We start from the raw sequence: 16,507 nt of genomic DNA, 5'->3' as shown, positions 1-16,507 counted from the left end.
AAAATCCATGAGTAGATTTCTATGCCACTGAAGTAGTAACTAAGAGTGGAGTAGCACCACATGATACTTCTGGGAAACTGTGGATTTTCTACTTCATTTTTCTCCATCTTTTGTTTGTTAATGTTTATAACAAAATCCATTACTAAGTCAATAAGAATGCTATTGCTTAATCCAGCAAACATAATGTCATAATAATAATGTTTTTGAATTGTTCCCCAAATATTCTCAGGACAAGAATGAAAGAAATTGGTTTTCTCAAACAGAAGCATGATACACACAATGGTTAAAATACAACCACAGACACAGGAAGAGCACAATGTTTACTTTACAGATGTAAATTAGATTTTTATTCTCATGTGTTACTTTTGTTGACACTGTGTAAAGTGAATTTCAAGTTTTAAGAACAATTCTTGGCCCTAAGACAACAAAAGCCCTTAATTACATTCTCCTGTATGAGGTGTTCAAGGCCAGGTTGGATGGGGCCCTGGGCAGCCTGGTCTAGTATTAAATGTGGAGGTTGGTGGCTCTGACTGTGGTGGGGGGGTTGGAGATTCATGATCCTTGAGGTCCCTTCCAACCCCAGCCATTCTGTGATTCTGTATGTTCCCATCAATCTTCTCCTTACAAACGAAGCTATCCAACAAACAGAAACAACTGAAATGTTTTCAATATGAATAAGAAAACTTAAGACTTAATTATATTCTTACTCATTCCTTTGTAAATTGTTATTACCACACCCTACATTAAAATGTTCTTGCTAAATAGCAAGAGGGCTTTTTTTTTTTTTTTTTTTTTCCTGCTGGGTTCAAAGCAGACGTTTATCCTACGAGAAGCCTCCATGGGAGCTTTATTTTGACTAAGAGCTGAAGCAACCTCTTGGTCTAGATAGCTCTACCAAATATCTGCATCAGGTATGATATATAATGAAGTGAATGTTTTAAGTTGAGGGAGACAAGATTTAGGTTGGATGTCAGGGGGAAGTTCTTTACAGAGAGAGTGGCGAGGTGCTGGAACAGGCTGCCCAGAGAGGTTGTGGATGCCCTGTTCATCCCTGGAGGTGTTCAAGGCCAGGTTGGATGGGGCCCTGGGCAGCCCGGTCTAATATTAAACAGGGAGGTTGGTGGCCCTGGATGTGACGGGGGTTGGAGATTCATGATCCTTGAGGTCCCTTCCTACCTTGGCCATTCTGTGATTCTGTGAATGATATTAACTTCCAGTTGGTAGATACATTGGAAGAAATCTCCTCATGGTCTTTTTTTTAGCAAAAAGCACGTCTGCTTTAGGATTTGTTCCCCTGTATTCAACACTGGTGAGGCCGCACCTCGAGTACTGTGTCCAGTTTTGGGCCCCTCACTGCAAGAAAGATATTGAGGCCCTGGAACGTGTTCAAAGGAGGGCAACAAAGCTGGTGAGGGGTCTGGAACACAGGCCATATGAGGAGAGGCTGAAGGAGCTGGGAATGTTCAGCCTGGAGAAGAGGAGGCTCAGGGGAGACCTCATTGCTCTCTATAACTTCCTGAAGGGAGGCTGTAGTGAGCTGGGGGTCGGCCTCTTCTCTCGTGTCATTAGTGATAGGACCAGGGGGAATGGCTTCAAGCTACGGCAGGGGAGATTCAGGCTGGACATGAGGAAGTATTACTTTTCAGAAAGGGTGGTCAGGCACTGGAATGGACTGCCCAGGGAGGTGGTGGAGTCACCGACCCTGGGGGTGTTCAAGGAAAGGCTGGATGTTGTATTGAGGGACATGGTTTAGTAGGAGCTATTGGTAATAGGTGAACGGTTGGACTGGATGATCTTTTAGGTCTTTTCCAACCTTGGTGATTCTATGATTCTATGATTCTATGATTCTATACCACATGCCTTATAAACTGGCATTATAAACTCAGCATTTCCATAGTTAAAAACTGTAGCAGACATTAAGTTAGAAGAAGCCTATTTGGTTTTGCCCATACAAATGTAGGTCGTTATCACTGCTGTAACACGTTAAAGAAGCCATAGGGCCATCGAGTGACGGCAGCACTCAGCAGAACAAATCCTATCAGCAATACAAATTCTAAATTCCGGATGCAATTGCCCTCATTTCAGCACAAAGCAGATGATCCCTACTACACGTTTTTTAAATTAAGTGCCCACATACCAGACACCTAGCAACCAAAGCTCTAATTGTCACATCTTCATATATATTTCTGAGGCGACTATGCAACCCTCAAACATAATTAAACTACCAGAAGCCAAGTGCCGTGATGGAATCAGCCTCAGACCGGTTCCTCGGTGTCTCCTGACCACAGAGGAGTGCAGCCATTTGATAGCATCCCTACACTCATCATCTCCAATCCACGTCGCTGCGGACAAAACGCAGCCGCCACCCCACACAACCTTCCCACACAACCTTCCCGCCAAACCACGCGCATGCGCCCCGCCGTGCGCATGCGCCCCGCCACGGCACTCCGGGCTCTTTGGTTTCCCTTCAGCACTCACGGCTCCCGCGCCGCGCGGCAGCACATGCGCAGTGACCGCCGGTCTTTCTCCCCTTCCCCCGAAGCTTCGTGAAGCTTCCGGAAGGCTGCGGCCGGCTGCTTCCGCCGCGCCGCCCCCCCATCACCCCCCGGCTTCCGGTTGCCGCATCCCGTTTCGCCGCGCTGCCGCTGCTCTCCTCTGCTCCGCGGAACGCCGCCATGTCCTTGCTGTGCTACAACCGGGGCTGCGGCCAGCGCTTCGACCCCGAGACCAACACGGAGGGTGAGGACGGGGCGGGGGGTCCGTCACGGCGCGGGGACCTGAGGGAGCCGGGATGCCGGGCGGTGACGGGGCCCGGCCGCAGGTTGACTGGATAGCGAAGGACGGCTGAGCTGCGGCTGAGCCTGCAGGGCTGAGCGCGCAGCCCGGCTGCCCGCTTGGGGGCTGCCAGCGAGTGCCTGTCCTTCCGGCTTGGGTGGGAAGGGACCTTAAAGCCCATCTGTTCCAGTGCCCTGTTGTGGGCTGGCTGCCCCCCAGTAGATCGGGCTGCCCCCCGTCCGACCGGCTGCAGTTCTCAACAAGCTTTGCAACTCGTCTGATTTGCGAGGATTAATTTCTAGGGGATGGGCCTTCTGTGGTAGCGTAATTTCTAGCGCAGTGCACGAGTTTAGAAGTCGGCTGATGCGATCTGACACGTGCGACTAAGAAATCACTGCGTAAAATGTTATTGTTCTGAGATAAATATCTGCAAAGAGAGGGGCAGCGCTTTGTGTAAGGCTTGCTAACGTTAGGAACAGCAAAAGTGGGCAGACGGTTTTGGAATGCTGCCATTCAGAAATCCTATCCCACTCCAGCTCGGCTCAAAAGGCAAAGTAGACAGGCTTTAGGTAGGTTTTCCTATATCAGAAACTTTCATTAGGTCTTTATGACCTGCTCTCGTTGTTGTAACAACAGTTTTTCACTGTGTTTTCTGATGTACGTGATATAAGTTGGAGTGGACCAGACCTGACGGACATGGCCCTATGCTAACTGTGTGATTGTGACAGGCAGCTTTCTACAATGAAGTTTATTCAGTAAGTGACTGGGTCTTGGAGTTCCTATGTCCTGGCCTAAGCAGTTCTGATGCGGTTTTTCAGGAGTGCTCTAGAAGACCAGGTCTAACATGTTTAGCTGAAAGAGAGTAATTTAAGCTTTCAGCACCACTAAACTTCACTAAGATCAATAAGGCGATGGCTACTTGAGCATCTAAGACCCTATCTGGCTGCATTTAGCTGTCAGCTTTAAGTGTTTTAGAGCTGGGGAGAACATTTAAGTCTTAAGGATTAAGTGAAATGCATATTAGACACCAAAATATGTATTCCTGTAATCTTTGATAAGCTTTATATTGATATAATCTATCACTTAAGCTTAGAATCAATAGTTATGAGGAGGTTTTTATATCTTTTTTTTCCCCAACAAAAATAGAAGATGAGGCCCAGAGGCCTCAAAGATGTTATGGATGTATCACAATTTCAGCCTACAGAATAGATATCCCATAGCAATGATTGATGTAAGAGGCCTTTAATGTTCTCTTTAGAATCAGAGGGCTGGTGTAACATGCATGTATTTTCTGTAGAAGCTGTCATTGTTTCAAACAAATGATCAGGTGGCAACTGGCTGACACAAAGGACGCAGTGCCTCTTTAAAGAGAGGCAGAAAAAACAGCCTGAGGGAAAGCATTAAAGGTATGACTGCACAGGTATGACTGAACACAGTTATGAAATCATTTGTGGCATGCCTAGCAAGGTACAAATTTAACATGCATTTCAAATACAGTAACAACTAGCTACATCCATACAGTTAGAGAGCTGTGCAGTGTTGGATGTAGAACTTAGCTTCCAAAAGGGGCAGTAAAGTTTTAATTTATTTCTCTGGGAATTAATGACCGTGTGGATATTTCTAATCCATTTCAATACCACGTCCAATTTTGCCACTAATACAGTGGTGTAATGTAATACTTCTGTATAGATTTAAAAGGGTGTTGCTCACAAAGAGGTTGAAGGTGTACACATGTTTGTCTCAGCTTCCTCACTTTACTGCAGAGCTTTGTTTTAGGCTGCAATTAGAATCTTTGTTAATGCAGTTTTATTTGGTTTGTTGCCAGAACTGAAGGGCTTAGCTCATTTGTCAAGGGTATTGGTATTGCACCTGCAGGATCAATGTGATCCTGATGAAAACTTATTTTACATATTTCTGAGGTGGGGTGAGCTGGAGTCGAAAGCAGTGATAGCCTAGATTTTTATCTGACCTTTCAACTTTGTTTGACTTTGGTCTCCATTGTTCAAACTCTGTTACTTTAAAGTGCATCCTCTGATCCATTCTGTTTCTCAGCCTGAATCTTTCTTTGTGAACTGTTTATAAGCTCTTCACATACAATATTTTTCATGTTATTTACGTTTTATTCCAACACTGAGAAATTAAGTGGAATCAGAACTCTCCCGATCACATTCACATTCCCGAGGAGCTGGATAAAGTTCATTGAGTTAAATGAACTTCCATTGCTTCTGAGCTGCAAAGCATAGCTTGTGAAGTATTGGAGTGCTTCCAGAGGGCAGCAAATCATTTATAAGTTATATGTAGACATACCTCACTTTGTCATCAAGAATTCAGCAGGATTCCATTGTAAATATCTTTAAGTTTGGAAAACCTTGACTGTTTTCTGCTTTGCCTTGTAACAGGAAGTATAAGAATGGGTAAGCAGGGATGTAGTAGTAAAGTAATAGCAGGCAACAACGTGTGCACTGGTAGACTGGAATTGATTTGAGTATCAGATTTTCATTTAAAGAAACATGACAGTGTGGTACTTGCATCTGCAGAAATGTTTTGAAATGATTTCTCTCTTCATTGAGAAGTGAAGAGAGAAATATTGATTGCTTTGAAAAGCATTTTGTTTTGTTTTGTTTTTAAGGAGAGGTATTAACAGCACTGGAGAGGTGAGTTGAAAAAATGTTGAATAGCACCCAAAGGCTGGAAGCTGAGCTGAAACAAATCAGACATAGATCATACTTCTGCATACTGCTGATGTGTGTCCTGATCCTTTCTACTCTCTGCTAATCAGATACAGGATATTGTTTATGAATGTAAACTTCACTTAGACAAGTGTTGCTGGTCTCAGTACAAATGGTAACAAGGGATGTTATTCTGTTCTCTGATGCACAGGATGGTCAGACTGCTTAGAGATAAACTGCCACTGCCTCTTCTTGAAGCACTGTAGAGCTGCTTGCCGCTGCAGCTTCTGTTGTTGTGTGCATGTGGCTCTCATGAGATAGCAGCAGAGAGTGGGTTGTTGTTTCTTCATAATATACTGCCTGCCAAGGGGGCTTAAGGAAACAAGGAGAAAGGACTGGGCTTGGCCAAATGGACAAACAGGCCAAACAGGTGCTTGTCTGCATCTGATATGTGACGGATAGCTACCCTGAATTGTTTCTAAGATTGTCTCTAAGTTTTGAGAAACATAGCTCTAATTAATAGCACCTCTCTCTTTTCAACTCACGTGCTAAGTAGTAATTTAGGTCTTCTCATTCAAAAATAATCTGAGGTGCAAATAGCTTAGTTCTGCTACCATGATGATGCTTGTGATGGCATGCTTTCATAAATTTGGAAAAGAGCACCCTTTGTTTTTAAGTAAAAAAACAAAAAACAAAACAAAACAAAAAAACAAAAAACAGTGAAGCCCTGTGTTCTTTGTATAAAATAAATGTATTTTCTTTTATTCTTAGAAGCTTTATTAGCATTAGCTTTTCATCCTGAAGCTGAAAGTATTGGTGGTAGTATGAGGATATGTAAGTTTTCCTGAAGGACTAATGTCCTAAAATGTGTTCCTTTTGACTGAGATAAGAAGCATCATCGTAAGGCAGTGTGTCTGTCTGAACACATTAGTGCTTGAGACTTAAGCACTGAGTATATGATGAAAGAAGATACTAAGCAAGAGAAAAAAGTCCTTCAAATTCTACATACTTTTATATATATATACACACACACATATAGAACATACTGATTTGTTGATAGTCCACTTAAAATCTGTAGGCAGCATATTAGTAAAGTTGTGTGTTGCTCATCTTATTATTTGAAATGTGGTATTATGCACACTTGTGTTTTATGGAGGCTTATAAAAAAATGTTACTGTTTGTGTCATTTTAAATTTTAGCTGTTTCTACAAAAAAATAGAAATAAAAAACCAAATTGCTTTAAAGGCTGGAATGCAGCTGGTATTTCCCATCTTGTTTTTGATTCACATCATTAAATTATGCATACGGTATATGTCAGAAGTGTTACATATTGAAGGCAGTTATATTACACTTGGAAAGTGTACATATATTAAGTAAAAAGGAACAGTTGCTACGTAGAAAACTGTAATGTTGATAAACATCTATGAATATCCACGGTTCAGTTAATGAAAGAAGTGTTTTAGCATCGTTTGTACAGAACCTAGTAGCAATTGATAGTATTGACAGAACTAAATTGTGCATGTTGGAGATTGGCCTCTGTCTTCATGACCTCAAACCTAGGAGATCACAAGCAGTGGTGTAAGAACAAGGTACTTATTGATTTCAGTGAACTCATAGTGCTTGTATGTTTGTGATCAAACAGATAAGAATTCTTGGTACACCTGAATATTAATAATAACCATTTTTTTCTAGATTCATGCACGTATCATCCAGGTGTGCCAGTCTTTCATGATGCTCTCAAAGTGAGTATGCAGATACCTTTTTAAGTCTCACCTTTTTTCCATATATGTAAAACAGTGCACTTTCCTCTTTCTCTTTGTCAGTCTCTCTGTCCGGTCTGCCATTTTTGAGCAACCCCATGAAATTCCACAAAGCTGCAGAAGAAGCTTAGTGTAGCTTACTGTATCCATATGGTTTAAGTCATACAAGTTCACGTGCCTTGTTTCTATCATTTGACTCTCAACGGTTTAATTAGGTCCTGTGAATAGATCTCTGGAGGTATTGAGAGTTATCTTACTCTCTGTTAATTAATCTGCTTGGAATGTAGACCAGATGCATGCACTCTTATACAACTAGAGCACTAACGTGAGTGTGACATTTGTCTGCTGCAGAAAATAATTGCATTATGTTAACCTGATAACCTGATACCTTGGTTGAGTTGGGACTGCTCACCCGTTGCCTCTGGTGTAACTGTCCAGTGTTCTCAGGATAAATCTTCAGTAATGAATTAAATGTATCTGTGATCGCTGTGTGTGCTTTGGCCAACTCCATAGCCCGCATTCATTCTACTGAACTGTTTTCCTGCTTCAGGATCTGCTCGGTATATACACAATGCCTGTTGGGAATTATTTGACAGAGAACTGCATAGGTAGGCCAAAACAATACTGAAAATACTTTTTAACCATTCAGCAGGTCAGGAATCTGGTGTCCAGGACCCAGCACTGTTCAAAATACTTAGACAGTTGAAGCGTAAGTGGCCTTTCATAGGATTTGGAGCTGTTATTTAACTGAGGAGCAAGCAGTTTTCCATGGTATTTAGAAACTGCTTCTGCTGACAGTATGTCTCATCCATGTCCAGCCATGTGGTGGTTTGGAGTACATGGAGGTACTTATGTGCTGGGTATCACGTATTCTGTGAGCTGATGGTGATTTTGCTGTGCAGTACAATTCAGTTAAAAATAAATTGCCATAGTCTAAATAAGGTTGCAACTGTACTCATAGTACAGTGCTTAAGACTTCTACATAATTACAAGGACAAAAATTATAAAGATATCTCAAAAGGCTGTGTTTGCTTTCTCTTAAATGAGCATGGTTCAGTTTCTTCCCTCTCACCCCTGCTTTTCTAACTCTAGGCCTAATTAAATTTATCATAGTTTTTCTAGGTTTTCTTCCTAATGTGGATTGTAGGTAATCCAAGTGAGCAGAGGTTAACCTTTTACCTCTTGGACTGTGTAAATAGTGAATATTTTAAGTATATTTTCAAACCATCTACTTGAACAGTGAGCCAGTGCCTCACTGCTTCAGCTCTCAATGTGGTGGGAAAGTGTATCTGCAGTGCAGATTTCCAGAACTGTGGGGGGAAATGAGTACTTGAGAGATCTGACTAGAAAGAAAGTCTCTTCATTTTATCTTTTGCCACAGGTGAATGTATTCTCAGGTATAAAATTTGTTTATTCTTCTCAAATGTTAACTTAAGGGTTGAAGTAACATTTCTGCTTTCCCTCGTATGGAGTTGACACCTAACTTGTCATGAAAATGTTCAGTGAATTCTCTGATGAAAGCAACATGAGTGAAGTAGAAATGGCAGAAGGAACAGCTGTACTTGGCTTCTAAAAATGCAGGGGATTGAAAATATTGTCCCATCTTGTAAAAGAATAGAACTGGTCTTTCAGAAGCTGCAGCTAAGTAGGGTAGTCACACTTGTTCTATTTTTGTTCCAAACTGTTTATAGGGTTGGTCGTGCTGTAAGAGAAGAACAACAGACTTCTCTGACTTCTTAAGCATTGTGGTATGTATTCATGTCTATTTGCAGTTATTACGCTTGTGAAATCACAGTGATAAATATCAAGTGGTACATCTGCTTACATGTTTAAAGTTTGCTTACTTGTTTTACAGCTGTCTTAAATCTTGGATACACTGATTTTCTTGCTCTAAAGCTGTAGCTGCGTCTTATGTTTCAAGCTTTAATAGACGTGCTTTGTTTTATCAAAACTTATTTACACTTGGTAGGAATGAAGGACAATTTTTTTTCCCTCAACTGTAAAAAATATGTATTGTTCTTTAAAGTGTATCCAAATGAAGGTATTTTCTGTCGTAGTTGTAGGATTACCTTCATGACCAATGTGATATGTGGGCTAAAGTGGAAGATGATCTGAAGATATAAAAGAACTTGCTGCAGTTTTTGGTAAGTGTGCACAAAAAATAAACTTATAAATAAATGCACACTTATCGAAAACTGTAGCAACTGCAGCATTTAAGTATAAGCATAAAAACATATGCTTTCCCTGATAGGGCTGTACAAAGGGTCTCCATAACAGTGAGAAACCTCCTGAGCCTGTTAAACCAGATGTCAAAAGTACCACTGAGCGAAAAGAGCTAGCTGAACTGAAACCCAAATTTCAGGAACACATCATTCAAGCACCAAAACCACTGGAAACAATTAAAAGACCAAGGTATTGTATACAAAACCCCTTTTCTTTCCCAAATTTGGTGTGGTGGTTGATTTGCCAAATTAAAGCTTGTTTGATTATTAAGTGTTACTCATTTCATACAGTGTAAAAATTCCCAAAGAGTTTGGTTTTGCTTGCAGTGATGTCTCTACTATGTTGTCTCTAACTTCGAAGTGAGCTAAAAGAATTCTGTTTAAGACAAGGTAGCACTGGATTGCTGAGCATTCAGCTGCACGGCAAACCAAAATTGCAGTGTAAAGCTCTGTAGCTTATAAAGTGTTTTGTAGTAATGTCTGTGGTTTCATATATTCTTAACACTAAACATAAAGGAGTTTGTATGTAGATTCCCTAATCTCTCTGATTTTTTTTTGTTGTACAGCACTTAGTTGCTTTCAGCCTTTGTTGAAAGGCATTTGAAATTTCTAATCTGTAAGAATGGACACCAAGAAATCTGGTTTGTTACTTCAAGGGACATTAGAAAGGAAGGGCCTTATCAAAAGATTAAAAGTTACTACTGTCATCTTTTATAAGTTATTTTCCATGAAGTTGATATGAATGCATGGACTATTTTTATTTTTTTTTAGCCCAGATGAGCCAATGACAAATTTGCAGCTGAAAGTTTCAGCTTCCTTGAAGCAAGCTCTAGATAAACTGAAACTCTCATCAGAAAACGAAGAGAAAAAAGGTAAGGATATAAGGAAGTTAAGTTGATATGTGATACTTACCATCAGACAAATTACTTTTTTTGTTGTTCTTTCTAAGGCAATTATTTGACAAGATTATTCATGTTCTCAGTAATCTGGGAGATAACTTTGCTTCTGTAGAATTATAATCCAAGTTAAATGTGAACAGTGTGGGAATTTGGGTAGTAGGTGGAATACATTCCCACTGCAATTATTGGAGCTGCTTATTCGTAACCAGTGACATTCCCTTGAAAACTGGTTGGTTCTCCCTTGTCTGCTTTTCCTCTTTTTATCTCACTGATTACTTCAAATTTAATTCCTTTAGAGACGCTAGAATTGCTGAATTCAATCTGTGTGCATTTATGGCAATTTTATACCCTTTTATGTTTTAGCAAAAAATGTCATTTAGCTTTTTTTTGTACTTGGTATTCAGATTCTTTGCTTGTATCTATTTATAGGCAGCAATTGGATCCTTTGATAGTCTTTATAAACCAAACATAATGAGTGATTGGCGTCTTCTGATTGTTTCTCTTTGTGTATGATTGTAGCAATCCTTTTTAGCCTTTTTTTTTTTTTTCTTTCACTTAAAACAGTGTAAATGTATAGAAGCTAAAATCTGAGGCAGAAATAATGAAGTTATTGGAATATTAGCATAATTTCTGTTTCTTTGTACCCTTCTGGAAGACTTCAATAACATGCAGAAGTTGCTTGTTTCTTTTTTTTTTTTTGTAATCTACTCTTTAATTCCTTTAAATTCTCAATAGCAGCAAATTGTTTTTTACGTTGTAAACTTCTTTATTGTAAGCTGTTTTTTTCTACAATACGATTGTGTTTACAGAGGAGGACAGTGATGAAATCAAGATAGGGACACCATGTAAAAATGCAGGCTGTTCAAAAGTAAGTCATTCAGTTCCACATTTATGCCTTCTTCCTAAACTATTACATGCAGGGTTCTGTTTTTTTCTTTCTTTTTTTTGTTTTCTTTCTGCTACAAATTGACTGGAAATAAGATAAATTCCACTGGGCTTAACAAATATACTGTTGTTAACATACATTAGTATTGACACATGTAGGCTATTTTGTATTGTGCATGCAGTAGGTCTAAGATTTCTTTCTCTTGTTATCCATCCTGAACTTCTAATTAGTAAGCTTACCAAACATACAATACTGAAACATTAACTTAAAATGCTAAACAAAATATTGGTAAGAGGTGACTTACTGTTAACACTTGAATTGTTTTTATGTACATACATACCAGTATATTCCTCAGAAGCATTTTCAGAGGTTACCACACAGTGCATCCTGCCCGAGGAATCCCCAAAGAAAATATTTTAACATCTAACACTGAAATTAGACTTTTTATTACATTCTCACTGAAACAGACAGTTAAGTTTTTTTGCTGCCACCATTGTTATATACAGAAAAATAAATTTTAAGTTGGTAATTCATTGTACATCTGACAGATGTGGGCTCTTGGCTGAAACTGTGGTGGGGGAGGAATTCATGTAATTCACTTGTTTGTATTAGGAAGAGCTGATGTAGTGTTCAGTATTAGAGATACATCATTTATTTTCTTTTGAGAATCCATGTTTTTTATGAATGGCAACTTTAAGTACTCCCTCTGAATTTTCAGTGTTTTTCAAGTGTCCTCTGTGAACATAAATGGTGACACCAATGCTGTATCAGTTGAAGCAATACAAAGCATAGCTTGTAAGCATGGCGTGCCAAGGAAGCTTTTGTGAATGGAGATATCTTTTCAAAATAATAATTCCAGTTGGACTTGGATTAACTGCTGGAAAGCTTTATCGTATTTTGTTCAGTGTTCATTTTGTTTGTTGTGTTTTGTTTTCTTTTTTGTTTTTATTCAACTTTGGTCCAACTTGCTGTAATGGTAAAATGCTTTGTTTCACTAGACATACCAAGGACCACACAGCACTGAAGAAGTGTGTCAGTACCATTCTGGCGTGCCTATATTTCACGAAGGGTTGGTACTCAGTTTAATTTTTTAATTAGTCTTTAATCTGCTACTGCTCTTGTCATAGATGTTGTCTTGTATTCCTTCTGTATTTCTGCAATCAAAAATAGTAATGACTGAAAAACGTCTACTAAATTAATAGTAATTCTACTTAAAGGAACAATAGTATCCACAACAGTGTCCTGAAGATTGCTTTTTCATTACTTTCTTTGCAAACTTTAAAGGATGAAATACTGGAGCTGCTGTAAAAGGAAAACATCTGACTTCAATACGTTTTTAGCCCAAGAGGGCTGCGCAACAGGAACACACGTATGGACTAAAAAGGATGCAGTGAGTACCATTAGCATGGCCTTATGCAGCTGGTTATTCTAAACTTTCAGTACTGAAACGTAGTTCATAGGCTGTTTGAGGTTTTACTATTGTTGAGCTGCTTTGTATCACTACCTATGAAATAATGTGTAGGATACTGTGCACAGCATGGCAGAACAGAAAAGGAGTTTGAAGTGATCTGTGGTAGTACTCCATCACAAGTGTGCTTCTGCCTTTCTTTGCCTTAATGCGTGTTTAAATGTAAAAGTGTTCTTGGCAAATTCAGCTTTAATAGAGAGGCTTATTGTTGGATGCAGCTTAACAGACGTTTCTTATTAATATTCTTAATTGCTGGGGTAAATTCAGTTTGATGCAGCAAAGTGTCACTTAACAAAAGAAAATCAAAGATTTATTACAGAAGCTGTGATTCTGTTACCCCATTTTATAATGACTGCTTTCCAAGTGCTTTACTTCCTTACTTAGAAGATTGCTGCTTGCTTTTAAGATTTGCTTGTATCTAAGCAGTAGTTTCAGATACATAAATAACCAACAGAAAATTTGAAGTGATAAACCTAAAGCAAGAAAGTAGCCTTGTAGAGTAGTTACTCAAATGTTAAGAAATTCATTAAATGTTTTTCTATTCAGATAATGAATTTCTAGTTGACTGTTGTTTGACTGCAGATTTTTTTTGTTTTTAAACTTATCTTTTTACTCGTTTGGATCTTGTGGGTTTTTTTTTGTTTTGTTTTTTTACTATTTCATTTTTTCATGCATTTGGGAACAGGGAGAAATACTTAATTTCTTGCAGCGATACAAAAATTTCTTGGAGTTCTGACTTCTTTTTTCTTTATGTTCCATACTGCTACGTGCTGGAAAACTCCAGTCTTGAAAAGGAGGTTGATCCAACAGAAAATATTTCTATTGCATTTCAGTGCCCCTCTTTTATTCCCATATTTTCTATCATGAAACATATATTTATTATAGTTTTATACACATGTGTGTATAGTGTATATAAAAAAGTATTTTGCTCTCTTCTGAACATATCGTAGCTGGGTTTACTGGCTGTTGGAATAGCCCCAGAATTTTATCCTAATATTGTAAAAAATACTTCTGAATTCTTCTTTTTCCATGACCTTTTCTTTATACAGGGGAAGAAAGTAGTTCCATGCAGGCATGATTGGCATCAGACTGGAGGAGAAGTGACTGTTTCTATATATGCTAAGAACTCTGTTCCTGATCTGAGCTATGTAGAAGCAAATAGCACAGTGGTGAGTGTCTGCCTTAAGATGCCATTCTTGACCCTTGTGTTTAATTATATGTAGTTTGGGTTTTTTTCCTTCCTGTTAAGACGTCTGTACTTTGATAAGGCTGCAAAAAATCGTTAATTAGACTTCTGCAATTAAATCCTGAGTGCAATGACTTCCATTGGCATATATGTAAATAATTACAGATTTTTAATTCCATTGTGTTTGACTTGAAGTAACTGAACGTTGTTCTTGATGGCGGTTTCACAGGCAGTAATATTTAGGGAGTGCTAAAAATGATGTTTCTGTGATTTCTTCCTCTTTTGGACAAAATGCAAGGATTTCCACTGTATGCACACTGTGGTACTGTGTCAGAGTCTCGTAGAATGTATTTCCACTTCTGTGTGTGAGTGACCATTTGATCACTTTTCATTTAGGATCTGAGTCCTGATGTAATGCATTTTACTTAAGCATACTTAAACATAGTTGAGGTGCTTCATATTCTTAGTCTGACTAAATTTTCTGCTGTTTTTCCTCTTCAGTTAAATATCCATATTGTGTTTGAAGGAGAAAAGGAATTTCATCGCAATGTGAAATTATGGGGAGTAAGTATAAGAGCCATTTTTCTGTTCTAAAAAAAAACCAAGCACAACAAAACACACAAAACTTCAGCTACTTCTCTTTAAAAGCTGTTTATTTTTCCTGCTTTCTTTGCTTATTGAAAGAAATTCAATTGCATATCATTCAATAGTTAAATTCAAATCTAAAGCTAATGCCCTGAGTGACTATTTGACTCTTCTTAGATCAGCAGGTTAGATGAGGTGACTTCTTGAAACCCCTTCTAAGCCAGTTATATCCTAAGATCTTATCCTGGAAATGATAGTTGTGTTACAGAAAACTCTTGACTTGATCTGTTGTATGTATACTGTGTGCATTAGTCACATGTTTTGTGACACACATTTGTAACTTGAGAATGGGAGATAGCTGTTTTTGTCCAGATAAGAGGGAATTTCACCTGCCTAAATATTTGCTGATGTCTTATGATAAGATACTCTTTCTAACTTGATTCCAAACCTCTGAATGTTTATTTCTTGAGACGAAGTGTGAAATATGTTTTCTGTTTCAGGTAATTGATGTAAAGAGGAGTTATGTGAACATGACAGCTACAAAGATTGAGGTTACTATGCGAAAAGCAGAGCCTCTATTATGGGCAAGTCTTGAATTACCAGTATCCAACACCCAACAAACAAGTGAGAATTCAGATCAATAATAATTCCAAGAGATGAGATTTCCTATTGTGAAGTGGTGACTTGCTACTGTAATCAAGTATTTAATTTTTATATAGTTTTTTTAATATTTGATCTTGTTCCATTCTACAACAAAGTTCTAATGCGCAGCGAATGAAAGTATCAACTTCAAGAGTAATAGCTATTTCTTCTGCTCTTGCTCCCATGAGAATATTTATTCTAGTTGGAGTGTCTCCATGAGGATTTAAAATAAAAGAGCTATTGCTTTCTGCTTACCATCTTACCTACTGTGCACTGACCATGAAAGCAGATGTGCTGTCAGTCTGCAGTGTGTGTTAATTTTCCAAGTGCTGTGTTTAAACTGGGACTCTTCGGTGGTACGTGTTAGAATCAGAGCTCTTCATTGTGAAGCACACAATTTTAAAGGGAAAAAAAGCCTGACTTTTTGAAGTGGTGAACATGCAATTCCACATCTAAATTAAAAATACCCATGAAAGTAAATGTTAAAAAGCACTTGTAGACTTCTATTCTTGTCTGCTGGAACTAATGTTTGTTTCAATACCTGTTGGCTGTAAAGGGATGGAATAAAAGGTATTTTCATAAGAGCTTCAGTACTTCCTGACTCTTGCTGTCTTTCAAGCATAAATGCAGGAGATCAAATTAAAATAAAAACAAAGGTGACAAGAGAGGATATTTCTTGTTCTTGTACCTTTGCTGTTTGGTTTGTTAAATGCAAAAGCCAAGGAGTAGTAAAATGAACAAGAGTACCTCAAATTTGTAAAACTGCCAAACTACTGTATGTATTTCACAGCATCTTCAGAATGTATGCTCTGCTCTATCCCACAAGGTTCAACATCTTAAATATTTTCAGTGTGGATGTCTGTAGTAGGAGAGGGCAGTACACAATGTAGTTGTCTCAGGAAAATTATTTTGTTACAGATATGCCTTCTCTTGTTCCTGAGTGATCTGAGAATTAAATTTACAGAGCAAGTTTTAGGAGAAGCAAACAACAAGTGTTAAAATGTCTGTCTCAAATCATAAGTGTACCATTGAAATAAAATATTTTAAAAGTACCTTTTCTTTTGAAGAAGCATAAGCAGAACTATAATTAGAAATCTAGACCTTATGTTTGTTTCCAGTTCTGTAGCGTTTAGGATTTGTGTCTGAAAGCACGATGGTTTTACAGATGAGGCTTTTACCTAAGCAAAACTTATGCACTAATGTTGCTTTCTCTTTCTGCTTGTAAAAGCAATCTGGGGTTGCAGCTGAAAGGGGGGTAAGGGGAAGAAAACACATTTTTACATATATAAGTTAAGCAAAGTATATAAAATTGTGCTAAAACTTAAGCAGCTCTGTTGATCACAAAATGTGCTGATGCTCATCTACCTACCTGCCTTTGCTTGACCTGATATCCAACAGAAATGGGGAACTTTCAC

General features: G+C 38.5%; 1 protein-coding gene across 1 annotated transcript; it reads left to right on the top strand.

The window, feature by feature from the left end:
• The first annotated feature begins 2,534 nt into the window (after window positions 1-2,534).
• Window positions 2,535-15,685, top strand: CHORDC1 (cysteine and histidine rich domain containing 1). The gene is made up of 11 exons (XM_052670198.1): window positions 2,535-2,739; window positions 7,137-7,186; window positions 8,896-8,952; window positions 9,456-9,616; window positions 10,198-10,298; window positions 11,135-11,193; window positions 12,210-12,280; window positions 12,496-12,601; window positions 13,729-13,848; window positions 14,367-14,429; window positions 14,951-15,685. Exons 1-11 carry the CDS (start codon window positions 2,676-2,678, stop codon window positions 15,092-15,094), a joined length of 996 nt encoding a protein of 331 aa, XP_052526158.1. The 5' UTR covers window positions 2,535-2,675; the 3' UTR covers window positions 15,095-15,685.
• The last annotated feature ends 822 nt before the right edge of the window (window positions 15,686-16,507 follow it).

This window comes from Tympanuchus pallidicinctus, unplaced genomic scaffold (genome assembly GCF_026119805.1).
Source record: "Tympanuchus pallidicinctus isolate F22 unplaced genomic scaffold, pur_lepc_1.0 scaffold11, whole genome shotgun sequence".
Classification (NCBI taxonomy): Eukaryota; Metazoa; Chordata; class Aves; order Galliformes; family Phasianidae; genus Tympanuchus; species Tympanuchus pallidicinctus.
This window is presented reverse-complemented; position numbering and strand designations above follow the sequence as displayed.

What these genes read in the sequence shown, in the direction of transcription:
- CHORDC1 (XM_052670198.1), top strand. Translation starts at nt 2,676, where the DNA reads ATGTCCTTGCTGTGCTACAACCGGGGCTGCGGCCAGCGCTTCGACCCC. An exon ending in GTGCCTATATTTCACGAAGG is followed by an intron (nt 12,281 to 12,495) that starts GTTGGTACTCAG and finishes CAAACTTTAAAG; the next exon opens with GATGAAATACTGGAGCTGCT. An exon ending in GCAATGTGAAATTATGGGGA is followed by an intron (nt 14,430 to 14,950) that starts GTAAGTATAAGA and finishes TTTCTGTTTCAG; the next exon opens with GTAATTGATGTAAAGAGGAG.